Source organism: Octopus bimaculoides, chromosome 1, assembly GCF_046866305.1.
Source record: "Octopus bimaculoides isolate indiv1 chromosome 1, ASM4686630v1, whole genome shotgun sequence".
Lineage (NCBI taxonomy): Eukaryota > Metazoa > Mollusca > Cephalopoda > Octopoda > Octopodidae > Octopus > Octopus bimaculoides.
The window spans coordinates 107,811,196-107,830,483 of record NC_142928.1 but is presented as its reverse complement, the minus strand read 5'-3'; the positions used below and the strand labels follow the sequence as shown (position 1 = coordinate 107,830,483).

The following is a 19,288-nucleotide window of genomic DNA, read 5'->3' as shown; positions in this document are numbered from 1 at the left end:
CATATATTTACTTGATTGCTGACATTTATCAATGGCTTCTCCCATTGTTTTGATGTACCATGCTTTATTATTAACAGAACTGTTAGCTTTTTTGATGACACGGGTATGCTAGTGTTTATACAGTAAAATACCCACATCTCTTTTACAAGAATTGATCAATTACTTCAATACTCAGTTGTTTCCTCAGTGTAATGACATTTAGTCTCTGAAAACCTAACATACTCAAACAGACCAAATAAAAATCAAGATCAACAAATTAAATTTTATACACCCCCCCCCCCACATAGAAAGAGATAAATTTTGGAAAAAATTAATAATGATTTAACAACAATAGCAGACAACATACATAAGCAATTGTATTTTACTGACAAATCTTAATATATGCATTCATGTCACACTAACATTATTATAAAGCTATTTTGGTCATCTAAGTCATCTTTTCAAGCTATTTCAGACACCACTATAATCTAACATTGTTATTCAAGTCACAGCAGCAATACAAACAAGCCAGACTGCTTATCCTACCTTACTTATTATGGATTTGTCTTAACATTGCATTGGCTCTTTCCATTTCATGACAGTAAAATTCTTTCACAGAATGCATCAAAATTTCAGAATTAATATCATTCTCTGAGACTTATTACAGATTAACATTTCCATGGAAAATATCAAGAAAGAGACTAGACCACACCAGACCATAATATTTTGCAAATCACTTCACGTCAATATTGCACTCAGAGAATCATATTCTACTAATCTCTTTGAGGACATGATTCAATAAAATAAGCTCTGGTTTACCCTACTTTTACTTAATCATACTTTCTCCTTCCTAATTCTACTGCTCTTTCTCTCAAGCATTTTCCATTTTATTATCACTGTTTGCCACAGCCATTAGGTTTATCACTTAGGGCTTATCTACAAACAAAATCCTCATCCTTTAATAAACTGAAGCTATTAAATACAATGAATGAGTTAAATATTTCAAGTAAATGTTAAAACATTAATGCTCATGGTTCTTTAATCTTATAACATTTATCAAGCAAAAGGACAAATTTTATGAGGCAGGAGGCAAAAACAAGCTTCAATGGTGAACTAAATGAGGATTAATGGATAATAAAATTCACAAATAATAAACTTCTCTTCAAGGAGATAGTTTGATAAATGATACTCTCCTTCTTGGTGATTCTCCTTTCCATAATGTTGCTGCATCATAAAGAAATTTTCTTTGCAATGCTGTGCTTCATGTTCAATCCCACAGTGCAGCACTTTGGGCAAGTGCTTATCATAGCTGTAGCCCAACCAAAGGCTTATTATATTGATTTTATATTGCATATGTGAATAATAGCATCATTGGTTCACATATTTTACAAAAGTAAAACAAATGCCACAAAACAGTTTATTGGTTTACTTGCAGCTGGTTACATCCTGCCTTGCAATATATACACATGCAAACACATTTCTGACAGCTTTCTGTACAATCTTCATTGCCAAATTTCACTCATGAGGCACTGGTCAACACAAGGTTAGGGTTGAAATCAAATCTAAACCATGTGGCTACAAAGTGAATTTCTTAAACATGCAGCAAAATTCAGTGCCCGGAAACTATGCTGAAGCCTGTTGGAGTCTGTGTGAATGTGAGTACCTCTACAAACACATACATTCACACAGAGACATGGGATGAACAGAAAGAAATTAGTGGGTTGTACATAAGTATCCAAATATATTTAGTCCTCTCCTAGTTACATCTCTTTGTAACAAGGTGGAGTTGTCCCCTTCTCCCTTTAAGAGATTGATAAATATCTGATAAAGTATTGGGGTTGATATAATCTACAAAAATCCTTACAGGAATGCTCCAGCATGGTCACAATTCAGTAACTGAAGCCAATAAATGAATAAAAGTGTATATATATATCTGTGTGTGAATATGTGTGTATACATGCTTGTATGTACATGAGTGTATACATACACATAACAGCAGCTATTCTATTCTTTATGGTAACTGGGCTAAAATATATATTTGAACCTAATCTTGGTGTGAAGACCAGGCATTGGAAACCCAGAAGTGACAGAATGAAGTTTCAGCTTCAAATAAATGAGATAAAATAGCTCTTTCATTCTTTTGTGAACTCTGTATTTTAATCTTATTCAATACTCATGTGCATGAAGACACTAAAGAACTCATGGATGGTTTAAGCATCACACTGTTATATGCTAAAATATTTTAGCAGAAAAGTGAGTTGCATGCAAAAAAAAAACAACAACAATAATTTTGAAGAACTAAAAAACTTACAAGAACAAGGGGAAAAACCCCTTAAAAAACATGAATTAAATTCATAAAATTGAAGATACAATTAATCACTTTAGGTGTGGTTTCCTAGGTAAAATGGAGTGGCACTTACCGATCTTTATGAATTTCTGCAATTAAAGGCTCTAGCCAACCAGGGGAACACTCACAGTGTGCATCAAGGAATGTTAATATACTACCTTTAGCGACAGCAGCACCTGAAAATAAAAGAATTATATTATATATATGTATGTGTATAACTGGCACTATGTTGATTATGATGACAAGGATTCCAGTCGATCCAACTGACAGAAGAGCCTGGTCGTGAAATTAATGTGCAAGGAGCTGAGCACTCCACAGACACGTGTACCCTTAACATAGTTCTCAGGGATATTCAGCATGACAGAGTGTGACAAGACTGGCCCTTTGAAATACAGATACTAATCATTTTTGCCAGCTGAGTAGACTGGAGCAACATAAAATAAAGTGTCTTGTTCAAGGACACAATGCACCACCAGGAATTGAACTCATGACCTTATGATTGTGAGCTGAATACCCTAACAACTAAGCCATGCTCCTTATATATATATATATGTGTGTGTGTGTATATGTATACACACACACATAAAATAAAGGTATCTGAGTAAGGAATATATCTCAACATTTAAATGGACAAAAGGTCTCTAAGAAACTTTGAAATAATAGACCTGACGTTGAAAACTTTTGTGCACTTTGATAATTCCACTGATTTCAGTAAATATTAAAGCATTAACCAGAATGTGAATGTGTATGTACCTGTCCATTCTCCACAGCCTCTTTCTCTCTTCTACCAGCTAAACCACTGCCACTTCTTTTGACTAGCTGTTCTGCCCTCCACTATTGTCAGACTTTTACTTGATCTGGGGGTCAGGAAATATTGGCGGAATGCCAGTCAGTGCTACATAAGTTACTGGGTGACCATCTTATGCAGCCAAACAAATTACAGTTTCTACTTGGAAATATGTCCATGTCTACCTTGTAATGATATTTGTAGTATACTCTGTAAACATTACATTTCAAAAGCTTCTAGCCTGTAGAGTCCATGTTTCCAAGGTATTAGTTGTAAGTGGGAAAATAAGAAAATTACACAGCCTAACTTTAAGTTGCTAGCTGACATGCTATTTGTTCGAAACCACAAACAAGATACCATCATAGTTTATAATCACTATCATCATTGTTTCAACATTTACTTTTCCAAGGTTGTTTGGGCAAGACAGAATTTGTTGAGGCAGATGTCCTCCCTGGTATCAACCCTCACCTGATTTCATTTACAACTATTACAGGGTATCAAGACAAGAAGACAAACTCCCTCCCCCACACACATGTAACAGGCAGTTCTTTCAGTTTTCATCAACCAAATCCACTCACAAAGCCTTGGTTAACCTGAGGCTATTGTAGAAGGCACATGCCCAATGCACAATTGGACTTAAATTGAAATTACAGGGTTGGGGAGCAAACTTCTCAACTATAGCTGTGTGTGTGTGTGTGTGTGTGTGCAAATTGAAGCTAACAAATACTCTTAAGATTATTTCATTCCTTAAATAGTTGCTAGTGCACTAAAGGTCCTGCCAAACAACACTCCTCTTTCACTATGAAAATGTTGTCATCATTTTTTCCAACAAATGAATGCAGCAAGCTTGGCAGCATTGTTAGCAAATTGTTTAAGTGGTATTTTTGTCCATCTTTACATTCTGAGTTCAAATTTTATTGAGGTTGATTTTACCTTTCAATGTTAATGAAATATGTACTGGTTAAACTCTGGGAGCAATGTAAACAATTTACCCCACTCTCCAAAATTGCTGACCTTTCGTCAGAATTTGAAGCTATTATTTTCTTCACCAAATGAAGTCAGTGAGCTGGGAGAATTGTGAGCATGCCAGACAAAATGCTTAGTCCATCTTGATGTTCTGAGTTCATATTCCACAAATTACTTTGAATTAAAATATAATTTTAAGGAAATATTAGTGAATTTCTAAAATTAATGTTTTCTGTTGTTGCCTCACCCTAAGCCATTCCTGATCCAGGATAATTATGATCAAAGACACTGCAATCATGATCCTGATTGATTTTACAGACACTATGTGATTAGAACCACAGTATCAAATGTTCCCCACTTTTTTTTTAAGATGCCAGGGTGTCCATATGATGGAGATTTGGCTGCTACTTCTAGTTGCCAGAATGATTTCATTAGTTCAAATGCACAGTGTTTGAAGGCATTATCTTAAGCACAAAGACAGCTATAAAAAATTCTAGTGTCTTATCCCTATAAATGAGACAATAATATGAATAGAAAGATATTATCATAAAAATTATGAGCCAAAAATAAGAGAGAGGGAGAGGAGAAAGGAAAGAAAATGAATTGAATTTGTGGAATTTGGTGAAAAGATTAAATAGAAATTATTAGAACAATCCACAGCAGATTTGATTTGATTTGAATAAAATTATTTAATCAATGCAATGGTACCTACACTTCAATTATATAATCACAAACAAGATGTATTGCTTTGATTAATGGCACATTTAAAAATATAGCAATTAGGTCCTAGAACTGTATCAATAAAACACCAATTTGACTACTCATTAATTGTTCATGTCATTTTTTCAAACCGTCTTACAAATTTATGATGAGATTAAAAATATTGTGTTCCACTGCTCAAGAAAGCAAAGTAGTGTATCTCAAGCAATGCATTCAAATAACTGAATGTTTAATAATAAACAATAGACTGACAAACTGCTATGACTACTTGTCATCTTACATAGTGATAATCTTTGAGTGACTTATTTGTCACAAATATGTATTGACAGAAGTTCAACAATGGGAAATCATTTAAGATTATAAAATTAAGGTAATTTCATAAAACAATGTATTACAGAGCAACCTCGGATCTTGATCATAATTTGTTCTAAAAGTCTGTTCTAAAGCTAAATTGTTCGAGATCTGAGTCATTTTTTCCCCATTACAATTAATGTAAAAGAGATTAATTCATTTCCAAGCACCAGATGAATGCTTATTTACATGCTCACACTATATATTTCAGTATAAAAATGTTTATTCAAATTGTAAATAACACACAAAAGTGTGCTATTTATTAGAAAGGGAGTCTCCTTCCATAAAATTTTCCAGTAACTGTCTTTCAGGGGTCTTTTCCCTTCTCTGTCTCTCTGGCTCAGGTAGTCTTTCGCTGGAGTTTCTTTTCTCTTTTCTTTCAGTAAAAACCTGTCCAATGTCTGCTGTTTTTGTCTGTGTCGTAAAATTTTTCTAAAATGAGACATGACATTGTCATTGAAAAAGGTTTACTACTCTATTTGCTACCACTGTATCAGGGTGATAGTTTCACACAAAGCTTCGCACATAACCCCATTTATCACAAATTTCTTTGATTAAAGAACTTGGGACATCCTCCTTTCCTTCCTCTTCCTCAGTCAGTCTTTTGCTGTTCATTTTGATGGTGTACAATTTCTTTGGTGGTAATCTCAGTACGGCCATTTTGTACCAGCTTTTCAATATTTTCACTATCGAAATTCAAGCACAATAGTTTTTCCTATAAAGACAATATCATCAACAATAGCAATTTCCTCAACAGCAGCAGTACTTGTAGCTGTCTCAAACCCCTCAAAGTCTTCTTTGGTTCCATGCATTATCAATAAGATTAACACAATTCAGGATATTGAAATGATTTTTCCAAAATTCTCTGAGAATTAACTGAGTGTCATTAGTGACTTAAAAATACTTCCGAAACAAGGCTTTTGTGTAAAGTTTCTTAAAGTTTGCAATGACCTGTTGATCCACTGGTTGTATTAGAGGAACTGTGTTAGATGGCAGGTATTTGACCTGAATAAAATCAAACTCTTCAACTAAGCCATCTTCTGAACCTGGAAGGTGAGCAGGAGCATTATCTAACACAAGAAAGCATTTTAGTGGCAAGTTTTTTTTCTTGCAGATATTTTTTAACACTTGGGGCAAAAACTTCATGAATCCACTCAATAAAAAAATTGTCTGGTTACCCAAGCCTTCGTATTAACCCACCACATAACAGGCAATTTACTCTTCATAACATTGTTTCTTTTGAAAACCTTCAGATTATTGGAATGGTAAACAAGCAATGGCTTGACCTTGAAATCACCACTTGCATTGCTGCATACCAAAAGAGAGAATTTATCTTTCATTGACTTGTGCCCTGGCATCACTTTTTACTCCTTAATAATATAGGTCCTATTTGGCATTCCTTTCCAAAATAATCCTGTTTCATCCCCGTTAAACACCTGTTGGAGGGATAACCTCCTTCCTTTATCAAGTCACTAAACTCAATCACAAATTTCTCAGCCGCTTCCTTGTTTGAACTCGCTGCCTCTCTATGCCTAATTACACTGTGTATTTCATTTCACTTCTTAAATTTCTTGAACCAGCCTCTACTAGCTTTGAATTCAAAAGTATCACTTTCAGCACTTGTACCAGGGGTTTTCTTTACTAGATCATTATAAATTTCTAATGCTTTCTCACAAATAAATGCTTCACTGATACTGTCACCTGCTAACTGTTTTTCATCTATAAAAATAAGCAATAACTTTTCCACTTCTTTGAGTATCTTTGGTCTTTGTTTATTAATAACAGTCGCTCCTTTTGCAACATCAGCTGCTTTTATCATTTCCTTATTTCTTAGAAGAGTAGATATTGCCGATTTAGGCATACCATACTGCACAGTAAGATCTGACACACGGTTGTCATTTTCGTGTTTGGCGATGATTTCTTTCTTCACTTCAATTGTTTTTCTTTCAACCTTTCTTTTTCCTTTACCAGTATAACTGCTAGCTTTCTTTGGATCCATGACTAAGAGCTAATGAAGAGAAAAAGAAGGCACAGTACAATAAAACTGGAAAAGTAAAGCACAAGACGATACAAAAATTTATACAACACGGTGGTCGACTCAGAAATGATTCTGTTTGGCAATGTTGTTTGAGAATTGAAGTCTGGAGTCAATGTAATTGATTCACTCACTTCCCCAAAATTGCTGGCCTTGTGTCAAAATTTGAAACCAATATTTATCTGGTTTCTTGAATATTCCAGTAGCAATTCAGTTTATTTACCACATTTGTTGCCTTGAAATCATCAACTGAAGTGTTTGGCTTTCTAAAAAACAAAATCCTCAAACCTTCAGTCTTCTCAATTGTTCTTTTATATGCAACTTATCATAAACAGAAATTTTTGAGCTTCTAAATAATCTGTGCCAGTTTATCTCTTTTCCTCTTTCTTAGATTTCCTCCTGGATGCTATATTCCTAAAGACAGCTAATTTCCTTTCATCTTACATCACTACCTTACTCTCACTAGTTACACTATATTCAAATATATTGAAACACCATCAGAATCTCTAATTTTCATAGTTGTTGATATTTTGTCCTAAGTCAGCTCTGATTGACCAAACCTATATGCCTATGTAGGATGAGATTTGTGGGAGATTTGGTTGGCCAAGCAACCACATTAAGACTTTTCTGTTGGCTCAACTTTCAATGCGTGTGTGTGAGAGGTTAGTGAATGTGTATATAGGTTTGTTTGTATTTTCTCTTGCTTGTGCTTGTATATTTATGTGGGCATATTGTTGTTCAGCCCAAGGCTAATTCTGATTAAACAGATCTATAATTTTTTTCATTTCTTTTTTTCTTTTTTCAGTCACAAAGATAGCATTATCCAAAGTTCTCTGTTTTTAAGATAATGTGATTTGAGGGATTTGGCAGCTATTTACAGCTCAACTGACCATGAAAAACCTCTCATAGGTTCCCTTTCCAAATGTCTCTGAAGGAATGTAAACCATAAGGAATATTGAACTTACACACTAAAATTAACTTTTGCTTTCAAAAAAGGATAATAGTTAATTCTCCATGGTGTATGGAATGACAAACCACTTTCAATCACTACTGGTACACTAAGCAGCATCAAGATTCAAATCTTCTGCCTGATAAAAAAAGCTTCAGACAGAAGAATCTTTACTCTTTGACCTACTTCATTTTATACTGCTCATTCTTTTATTGATACTGCAATAGGCAGTTCTCTTCAAAATTTGCTGGCAGTCTTTCCTCTCCACTTCTGAACTTCTCACTAGCCTTACTAAAAGCAAAGAGGCTTTTTCCAGTTAATCAGCTTTATTTACATTTTACATTTCCTAATGAGAGAAAGACAGACAGAGAGAGGCAGAGCTTCCTGGTTCTGTAAAAATGGAAATTCTACAAAATCTAATTGTTCATAAAATGAAAGACTAGATTAGAATGAAATATGCCATGAAGCTTGACATGTCACCCAGCTTGATGCCAAATCAGACTGGGTAAATATATTCAGCTTCCATCACCTGCCAGATTAAATTCTTTGTATCTATCATAAACTGCATTAACAATAAACTTGCATGTATATCATTAATTAGAAGCATCTAGTTTAGTTTCACTTTAAAAATCAATTTTATCCATATGAGTTAACAAAACAGACTTGCTCAAAACTATTTTTTTCCTTATGATGCTTCTCCAGATACTTCCCTTTTCTTTCGTGCACACAAACAAAAGTTTTCATATCCCACCTGCCAACCAATGGAAGTTAGGTCATTATAACAACCCAGCATAAGTGGTTCACATACAAGTCACGCTACCACCTACTTGTCCAACAGAAGACTAATAAACCAAGTATACATGTTCTGCATGTAAAAGCTGTCAATGAATTCTGTCAGTTTTATCATAATATTTTTCTAATTTCTTCTAGACAGATTGAATTGTCATCCACAATTTTAGCAACAATGCTTAACAAGAATATAGACATAAGCCATCACCAACTCAAGATCAGTGTTTCTATGCACATAGTAACTACCGTCTAAAATAAAATATATTCCAAAATAGAAACCTATCGAAGCAGAACCAGCTACAATAAATAAATAAATAAATATATAGTAAAAATGAAATAGATAAAATAAATTTTTTAAAAAAATTAATACAAAAGCAAATTTGATATCAAATAACTTCATGTTTAGATTTTTATAACTCATTTTAATACTATAACATAATAGAAAAAGTTAAATATAACAGTGACTTGGGAGATTTTATTTAAACATAGATTCTGCACCATAATATAGCTTTGATATAATACTAAAATTATATTTGACCAGCACAGAAAAACTGAAGTTCAATCAGTGATGATAGTAATGGTAATATTCAAATATAGATGAAATATAATCAACTTGGATATATTCACCACCACCCAGCCAAATATTTAAGCATACTTTTCTTGCTTTAAATCAATTCATGGGGGAGATAAGTGACTGCTGGCTGTTTTGTAAAAATGCTCAGAACAAATCAATTTTTTGTTACTCAGCTATACTATAAGAATGGAAACTATTATTAAACTGATACAAGCAGAAATAAGTATGTTACACACAGAGCACAATCCAATGGCTGTAGCAATCTTTGATAATGTGATATTGGACCTTCTAGAAATAGAATGTCTAATTCAGTACAGTATGATACCCAGCTCACAGGTGTTCATACCAAATCCTCTAAATGGAATTTCTTGTGCCAGATCAGAGAATGTACATTGCTGCAGAATGGTCGTCTAATCTTCCATTTAGCTCTACTCTAAGAAACTGGAACTATGCAATAACACTTAATAAACTGAGTTATTTGCAGCATTTTCATTAGTTTCCCCCCCCCCTTTTTTTTATTGTCCATCTCAAGCATAACCTCCATTTCAGTAATATATCTTTACTGAGGAAAGTCAGTGTTCTGGGTTCAGTCCCACTGCACGGCACTTTGGACAAATGTCTTCTACTATAGCCTCAGGCTGACCAAGGCTTGTGAGTGGATTTGGTAGAAGCCTGTCGAGTGTGTGTGTGTCTCTTTGTATCTGTGTTTGTACGCAACCACCACTTGACAACTGGTGCTGGTATGTTTATGTCCCCATGACTTAGTGGTTCGACAAAAGAGACTGATAGAATAAGTATCAGACTTTATGAAATAAATACCGGGGTGGATTCATTCAACTAAAATGCCTTCAAGGCAGTACCCCAGCATGGCCACAGTTTAATGACTGAAACAAATAAAAGACAAATGATAAAGATATAGTCACTGAGCAAGTGATAGACACATAACTGATCCCCAGCTTGTTACTCAGTTCACACAAACCAATTTCAGAAACCAATTTTTCTTTCAATAGGAATTCAAGAAGTTATGATGATGTCAATTACTCAACATAGCCAAAATGGCTTGAGCTACTTACAATTGCATTTCAATAGGACTTTTTAACGCTTTGAAGAGAAAGTTAAATATCAGTTTTTTTTTTGTGTAATTTTCTGCTTTTATTATTATTTCAGAATGATGGAAAATATTATTCACTCAATGAAGGAGGAAATATACATACACACACACATAGATGTGTGTGTGCAAGTTTATACAAGAGTAAATGTAATTATGTGTTTGTATATGTTCTCACTTCACTCTGCCGTTTTATCTCTGCTTCAATATCATGATCCTTCCCATCTCTTCACAATAATTTAACCTTTTATCATATATGTATCTCTGTGGTTGTTTGATGTATTGTACATATCAATCTTTCTGTCCTTCTCCAATCCTACTTCTAATACTCTGTTACCTGTACCTCCTTTCAATGGCTATTTCAGGAATTTATAGATATATTTCCATCCAACTTTCAGACTCTTCTCAGTCCATCACGACTTTCTTCAGTTTGCAAATCTCACTCTATTTAAAAATATTTTAGACTCTTATAGTAAAGCAATATTTTACTGTTGATAATATTTTTATGCAGTACCTACAGTTAAAATTTTGATTAGCTCAGTGAACCTGCTGTCAAAATTTAAGTAGCTCACCTCTGGTTATAAATCAATATTATAGTCTATTGAATCATCGACTCAAATTACAGAGCTGTATACTGGGTTGGCAAGAAAGTATTTTCAGTTTTTAGTGTGAAATAAAAGTAATTTTTTTTCATACAAAAAATGAACTTTAATCAATCATACATTTTCCATTTTGTTTGATGACTTTTTGTCATATTTCTAGCAACTTCATGATTCCGCGCTCATAGAACTTCTGGTCCTTATCACCAAAAAAATGAGGCAAGTGCGATTTCAGGTCATCATTATAGAAAATTTTACTATTCAAAGAATTTTGTAAACTTCAAAATAAATGGTAATCTGATGGTGCAAGGTCAGGACTATAGGGTGGATGTGACATCACTTCCCAACTAAGCCTCCAATAATTTTTCACGAGTTAGCAAAGACATGTGGTCTAGCATTGTCATGATGGAACACAATTCCCTTACGATTTGCCAATTCTGGCCGATATTCTTTGATTGCTTCCTCCAGTTTCATTAGTTGTTGACAAACATCTGGATAGTTCAGTTGGTTCCTTAGAAGCAGTTCAAAATACACAACACCTTTGTAATCCCACCAAACTGACAGCATGACCTTTCTTTGATGCAATTCAGCCTTCAATTTGGTTTGTGCTGGTTCATTACACTTGGACCATGATCGTTTGCGATTGATATTATTGTAGACAATCCATTTTTCATCACCAGTGATGATTCATTTAAAAAAAAGGTTCATTTCATTGCATTTGAGATGCATATCACAAATATTGATTCATTGCGTTAAGTGAATCTCTTTCAATTTATGTGGAACCCAAATATTGAGCTTCTTAACAAGTCCAAGTCATTTTAAGTGATTTTCAATTGTTGTGTGTGATGCATTTAACCTCTCTACAATCTCTTGCACAGTTATATGACAATCAAATTCAATTATGGCTTTCATTCAGTCATCATCAACTTCTGTAGGTCAACCAAAATGTTGGTCATCTTTGAGTGAAAAATCTCCAGAATGGAATTTTTAAAACTATTTCTGACATGTGCGTTCCGTTAAGCAATCAACACCATAAACTTCACATAGCTCTTTGTGAGCCTCAGCATCTTTCTTGCAGTTACAGAAATAAAAAAGCAAAATATGGCGAAAATGTTCGTTTTTGCACTCCATGTTAAAATTGACACTGAACTAACAACTGTAAAGTAAGCTAAAAGTAATGACTATCAAATGACAAAAGGAAAGGAAAAGATAAAAACACTGACGAAAGTCATTAAAAAAAAATCTATCTATTTGCGAAAAACGAAATTACTTTCCTGCCAACCCAATATAATCCTTTATGTCATTAAAAAAAAAAAGTGGTCACATGACCTGCTAAACCAGCCCAAACCTCTCCTAAATCACAACTACTCTACTCCTATATTTTTTTAAAGGGATAATAATATAGTCATAGATACACTATGTCTGGAAAACAGAAAGATGAATTGTAATATCTTTGATGATAGGATTTTTCAAATCCTGCATGACGTAGAGCTAAACAACAAATAAAAAGAGACTCAAAATAGTTGCATGGATAAGCTGTGCAAAAACGATAAAACAAATTATCGTACAAGCTCAAGAAATGTGTTGGAGAGAGAGAGAGAGAGAGAGAGAGAGAGAGAGAAAGAGAAAGAGAGAGAGAGAGAGAGAAAGAGAGAGAGAGAGAGAGAAAGAGAGAGAGATTAACTATATACAGAGATGTGCAATTGAGTGTCAAATATTAAAATGACTACCAAGAATAAGTAAATATAGATGAATCCAAAAACCAAAACTAGAAAATAAAAATAGAAGTTTTAGCAGTAGGGTACTTAATAAAGTTGAAGGGAATGAGCTTTGTGTGTGTGTGCGAGAGAGAGAGAGAGAGAGAGAGAGAAAGAGAGAGAGAGAGACCCAGTTAGAGATGAATAATGAAGTCCACATTCCACTTCTTCACTCTATACGAAATCTGTATTACAAGATGTACATGTAAAAGAGAATTACTCCATTGAGAAAACTGAATTCTAATAAAATATAAACTAGTGTTGAATAGATACATAACGTTCAGGAGTCCAGGATCAAATACATTTTTAACAATCATCATCACCATTTTACGTTTTTCTATGTTGACATGCATTGGACAAGTTGTCATACTCTGCATCATCTTGTACACACAGCAGCAAAAACAAACAAAAAAACCCAGTTAAGTTTGGTGTGGTGTATGGTTTAGGTGCATCTTATTGTACCACCAGTTTAAGAGAGGATGCCTCTAGTACTAGTATGGAGGAAGTTTTCTCTGAGTTAATGCCCTTCTAGATGGGTAACTCTTGAGTTTATTGATCAGGACAGTGCACACTCAACAAATTGCAGCTTTAGTACAAACAGTTTTTTCAGTCAAATTTAGGCACACTTCAGCACAGATGTGACAGTGTGGTTAATAAATCCGCTTCAGGCTCACATGGTTTAGAGTTGAACTTATCAGTGTTGGCTGATGCCTTCTATTATAGCTGCAGGGTTGACTAAAGCCTTGTGAGTAAAATTTGGTAGACAGAAACTGGAAGAAGCTTAGAGTGTATGTGTGTGAGTGGTTTCTCTTGTCATTATGTGAGTGTACTAACAGTTAACTAGTCATCATAGAAACAATATCGCATGTTATCAATAATCTGTGAAAGCATGCCTGGCTACTGAGCTGGTCATTGTTTGAAAGCAACAAAGGAAATATTACCTAACATGGAAATGAATGAGAATTAAGGCAGCGAGCTGGCAGAAACGTTAGCACGCCGGGCGAAATGCTTAGCGGTATTTCTTCTGTCTTTATGTTCTGAGTTCAAATTCCGCCGAGGTCAACTTTGCCTTTCATCCTTTTGAGGTCGATAAATTAAGTACCAGTTCCGCACTGGGGTCGATGTAATCGACTTAATCCCTTTGTCTGTCCTTGTTTGTCCCCTCTATGTTTAGCCCCTTGTGGGCAATAAAGAAATAAGGAAATGGATGAGAATTGGTGACAGGAACAGCATCCAGTCATAGAAAAAGGAAATTTGCCTCAACAAAATTTCATGTAAACTGTGCAAGCATGGAAAAGTGGATGCAAAACTGACTGATAAAGACGATGATAACTGTGCATATTTATAAGAGACAAAGAGAGAGAGCGGGGTGAAAGAGAAGAACAATAAGTAATTTATTAAATAGCAAGATCTTAAAATTGTTATCTAATTGAATTAATTCTTATCTTGGTTCTGTCAATATTAGTCCTGCAGATTTAGCTGAAAATCTGTCAGTCAATATGCACATGTTCAACATATTTTAACTTTTCTAAACACAAAAATTTTATTTTTTATTTGTGGGAATGATACATTAGAATAAAAAAAATATTTTAAATACTGAAAGGAGAGAATACATCAGAACTAATTCATGGCAGAACTAATTCATGGAGAGTGGAGTCAAAAATATAGGTATAAATCTAAAATGAAGAATAATTCATAGAAAATTAAAGGTTCTGTTTTAATTAACTTACCTTTTAATCGAGCCCTGATCAATCCTGTTCTTTCTTCTAACCGAACAATATGTACTTTTGCTCCTAATTTGGCAACATAATCATCTAATTTCTTCCCTAAGTAATCTGGAAAAGGAAAACAAAATAGGTAAATGACTCATATAAGTAAGAATAAGCTCATAATTCAGCAACAGTATTTTTCTTATGTAGGCAGAAGGCTAGAAATTCCTTTTGTGGTGGTAGCAGGCATTTTAATTGATAAAATTGACCTTAGTACTTGACTGGTAAGTTATTGAACCTAGAAGGTAAAGTGAATCTTGGCAGGATTTAAATTTAGAATATAAAGAACCACATCAAATACTGGAAGACATTTTGTTTGATGCTCTAATGACTCTGTGAATCCAATCACCATCATCAACAATAATGCCACTGCTGTCACTATCATCATCACTATTACTATCATAGAGATCGCTATAATTGTGATGTCTTTTATAAGAATATTTTCTAATATATTCTAAGTATATTTTTTTTTCTTTCTGCATGCTTTTGTTTAGTTTCAAGAAGGTGATATACAAGAGAGTGACAGCAAACCAAATTAGCCTTCATATGCCTTGGTTAGGGGACAGCAGCACGAGGTTCAAGGTAAGTGATTACTCTGTTCCAGAGTCACTGTGAAGTATCATCATTTTCCCTCATTTAAGTTCAAATCTTCTCACCTCTTTGATCTTATTACTGAAGTATAATTCTCAGGATAATTATGACCTTAATACAAAGCATTGCTATCAGAATCTGAAGACTACAAGAGGTGACAAGTCACAGAAATTAAGATGTATTTAACACGGAGGAAGTATATTGCAAAGTTGCATTGGGAGAGTAAAATGCATTGTTGTAAGGATAATGAATTTTTGTACAAACATGAAAATTACAATCTGTAGGAGAGGAAAAGAAGTACTGAAGCTCATACTTTTCTCAAGGTCATTATAAAGCAGTTTTATACATACATACACACATATATATATACACACATACAGTGGTTGGACAAAACAATGGAAACACCTAGCATCATAATTTTGAAGTATCTATAAAACCGTCAAAAGTGTGTTTATTTTTATGTTTTTTATTTATTTATTATTACTGTTGCTTAATATGCTTTGCTAAAATTGCAGTTTCTTTTCAGATATCAGAAAAAGGTGCTTGTATGGCAAGTGCTAGCATAGTGAAAACAGCTGAAATGTTTGGTGTATCTCCGGAAGGAAACCAAAGCTTTCAGACAAGGACTGGTGGACTCTTACGTGAATTGTTAGAAAGGATCAGAAAAGTACAGCTCTCCAGAAAAGTACTGCAGAGCTTAATGACCACATTGAGAACCCAGTTTCTACAAAAACTGTTCACCGGGAGCTGCACAAAGCTGGATTTCATGGCAGGGCTGCAATCTGAAAACCACTTCTTTCAAAAACAAATATTGCGAAGCGTTTAGAGTGGAGTAAAAACCTACAGATTTGGTCCCTAGAGCAGTGGAAGAATGTTATTCTCTCGGGTGACTCATCCTTTACCTTATTTCCGACCACTGGCTGAGTATACATGTGGAGAAAGCCAAAAGAGGCATCTGACTCGGGCTGCCTTCTTCTAGCTGTTAAACATGAAGAAGAATCTTGTGATGATGGGGGGGGGGGGGCGCTATATCTTGGAAATCCACTGGCCCAATGGTTTCCTTTCATGACAGAATTAATAGTCATGACTATTTAAGCATTTTATCTGATCAAATTCATCCTATGGTTGCACAACAGTTTCCGAAGGGAAACACAATCTTTCAGGATGATAAAGTTGTTACTGAATGGCACAAGGAATATTCTAGTGAAGTTGTACATCCTATCTGGCCAACACAGCCCCCAGATCTCAATATTAGTGAACATTTATGGTGCATTTTAGAAAATGCAAGTAAGGAGTCGATATTCTCCACCACCATCACTACAAGAACTGGAGATTGTTTTAGTTGAAGAATGGACAAAAATTCCTTTGGAAACAATTCAAACTTTGTACGAATCTATACCTCATAGAATTCAAGCTGCAATTACTGCCAAAGGCAGTCCTACCCCATATTAAAATAAATTTGTTTGAGATTTTAAGGTGTTTCCATTATTTTGTCTAATCCCTATGTGTGTGTGTGTGTGTGTGTGTGTGTGTGTGTGTGTGTGTGTATACATAAAATTTCTTTGATGAAGTCTAACAAGTTCAGGGTCAGAATAAGAGTGTTGCGATATTCATGCTTTACCTACAGACATTAGCAAATGAAAGTAAACCAGATGTAGAATTCATTAACCAAGAGCTCATCATCACACTAAAGCAACTGTACTGCGTACTGCTGACAGTATATCTGAAACACTGAGTTCTTACATGGACAGCTTTAAGGAATAGAAAATAACAATGAGTAGTCCAGCTGCGTGTGCAAACAACTGAACTACCTACTCATTGTAGAAGATCATAAATGGATGGGTATTCTGCAGATTTGTGTACCTTTAATGCAATCCACAGGCAGAATCAGCAGGACACAGTGTGACACGGTTGTCCTTTTGAATTACAGATGTAATCTGTATGGCAGATTTTTACAGTTTCTGTCTATCCAATTTTACTCACAAGGTTAGCTTGACCTGAACTTATGGTAAGATGTCATGCAGTAAGCAGGACTGAGTCAGAGATCTTGAGATCTTGGAAAGCAAACTTCTTAATCACTCAACCAAACTTGTGACCAACTCAGATATATAAACATATAGACACAATCACCAAATCTATGAACTTTGTGCGATTCAGTGGATAAAGTATTAAATGTTTAGGGTACGTACAAAATATCTACACTGATAAATTGGTTCATAAATTCTGAATTCAAATCAACAAGGCTTTTTTTTTTTTGTCTTTTTCCCTCTTTTAGTCAGCTCACATAATTCTACTTTGCCTCAGTTTACCTAGCTGAGGAAACGAGGCTTTTAACCATGTCAGATTAATATTCTGAGCAAAGTGAAATTTATAGGTTATATAGATCCTAGTAATTTGTGAATGGATTAATTTAACAATGAATATGAAAGAGAAGATAATGCCAGAGTGTCCTCATGAATATTTTATGAATATAGGAATAATCATTTAGAGAGCCAAACTAGATGATGATAAATTGCCATCCTTCAATTTGTAACAAAAAATAGTAACCAGAAAAACATAAAACTATGTTAATGAATTTGTTTTAGTAGTTGAAGGCATGTTATCCACAGACAACAAACTTTGATGTGATCTGTTTGTCAGTAATACAACTAAGAGTTGATGTTCTACTAATCTACTACAAAGGAGCTTCTTAGATTAGACTAAAGTTTTTACAAATGTGGGTGGTTTGTTTTAAGGAAAACCAAAGGAGTGGAATCAAGATGACAAATGAAGATTCAGCTTCAAAATGAAATTAAGAAAGTTTTTTTTTTGTGTGTTTTGATGAACTTTCCTCAATAATATTTTATCAGACTTCTATAGCTGGACAATAACAATTGACAGCAATTGTAAGACCTTTAAATAAAGAGAGACATCTCTACCAGTTTATAATTTATTACTAATTTTACTATTACAAGAATTCCAACTATTTTAATTTCCTCATCGTGCATCATGATTAGATTAATTATTCTCTGGTCCAAGTAGTTAATTGAGTGGTCATTTGTTATAACTTTAATTGAAAGAGAAAGCCTGAAGATCCTTCACTCATTGATCTATCTCAAACAAATGGTTTATGTGTTAAATTGTTGCAGTTTTATGTCTGGTGGGGAATTAAAGTGAGTAAAGAAATAATTACTCTGAAATAGTGTTCTAGAGAAGAAGTACTGACCAAAATATTTGCAAGAAGTCTAGTAAGTAGGACATAATACCGGTTTCTAATGAGTAGGTTTAACTAAAAGTGAAACAGGAGAGAAGCTTCAGTAAAAATTGACATTGGGTGCAATTTATGATGGTAATTTTTTCAAGTGGTTATTGACTAAGTTATATAGTTTGGTGAACAGATAGCAATTTTCCATTTGCCTCCATATTACATCATTTCAGAAGTGAAGTAAACCTTTCAATGATTTTCACTAAAACTTATGGTTTTAGCAAGTGAGTAAAATAACCATTTATGAGAGAGAGAGAGAGAGAAAGAGAGAGGGGGGGGGGGGTAAACTTCCATTACTGGTAGCTCATTATCTTCAGTATTAGTTGTAAAGTGAAGTCAGGAGTTCTTGAATGAAATGTTATGTCTAAATTTTAAAATCATTTAAAAGAAATGTGATATGCAGCTTTTATAGCTGAGAGATATATTGAACATGGATACATGGGGAAAAGAACGTAAATATAACAGCGTCTTCTTACAGACTGGATGACATGCTGAAAAGATTAACTGAGATGTGCTTAATATAACTCTGTAAGAAAGAACAGTTCTTGCTTCTATATTAACCAATAGTTGATATACTGTTTAACAATGCATTTCTAGTTTCTGAAAGAGGCCATCTATCAATTCACATGATTGTGTGTCTGGACAAAAGCAACATAATCACAATTTGAAAGTTTTTTAGTGTGTAAAGTAAAGAAATTTCCAATCAGCAAACACATAATCAAA

The 19,288-nt window shown here is 34.2% G+C and overlaps 1 protein-coding gene and 1 long non-coding RNA gene across 51 annotated transcripts in view; one reads left to right on the top strand and one right to left on the bottom strand.

Moving 5' to 3' along the window:
* The window catches only part of LOC106872289 (polypeptide N-acetylgalactosaminyltransferase 1), a 524,361-nt gene that overhangs the window by 52,027 nt on the left and 453,046 nt on the right, over positions 1-19,288 (bottom strand). For all 50 annotated transcript variants that reach the window (XM_089355787.1, XM_014919225.3, XM_014919227.3 and 47 more), the window contains 2 exons: positions 14,692-14,796; positions 2,400-2,502 (listed from right to left, as the gene is read on the bottom strand). In XM_089355787.1, coding sequence (XP_089211913.1) covers positions 2,400-2,502; positions 14,692-14,796 — 208 coding nt within the window. The remainder of the gene's footprint in view (positions 1-2,399; positions 2,503-14,691; positions 14,797-19,288) is intronic.
* LOC149137674 (uncharacterized) lies at positions 10,667-15,977 on the top strand. The gene is made up of 3 exons (XR_016242731.1): positions 10,667-10,755; positions 15,225-15,312; positions 15,848-15,977. It is a non-coding gene; the product is annotated as an uncharacterized LOC149137674 (long non-coding RNA).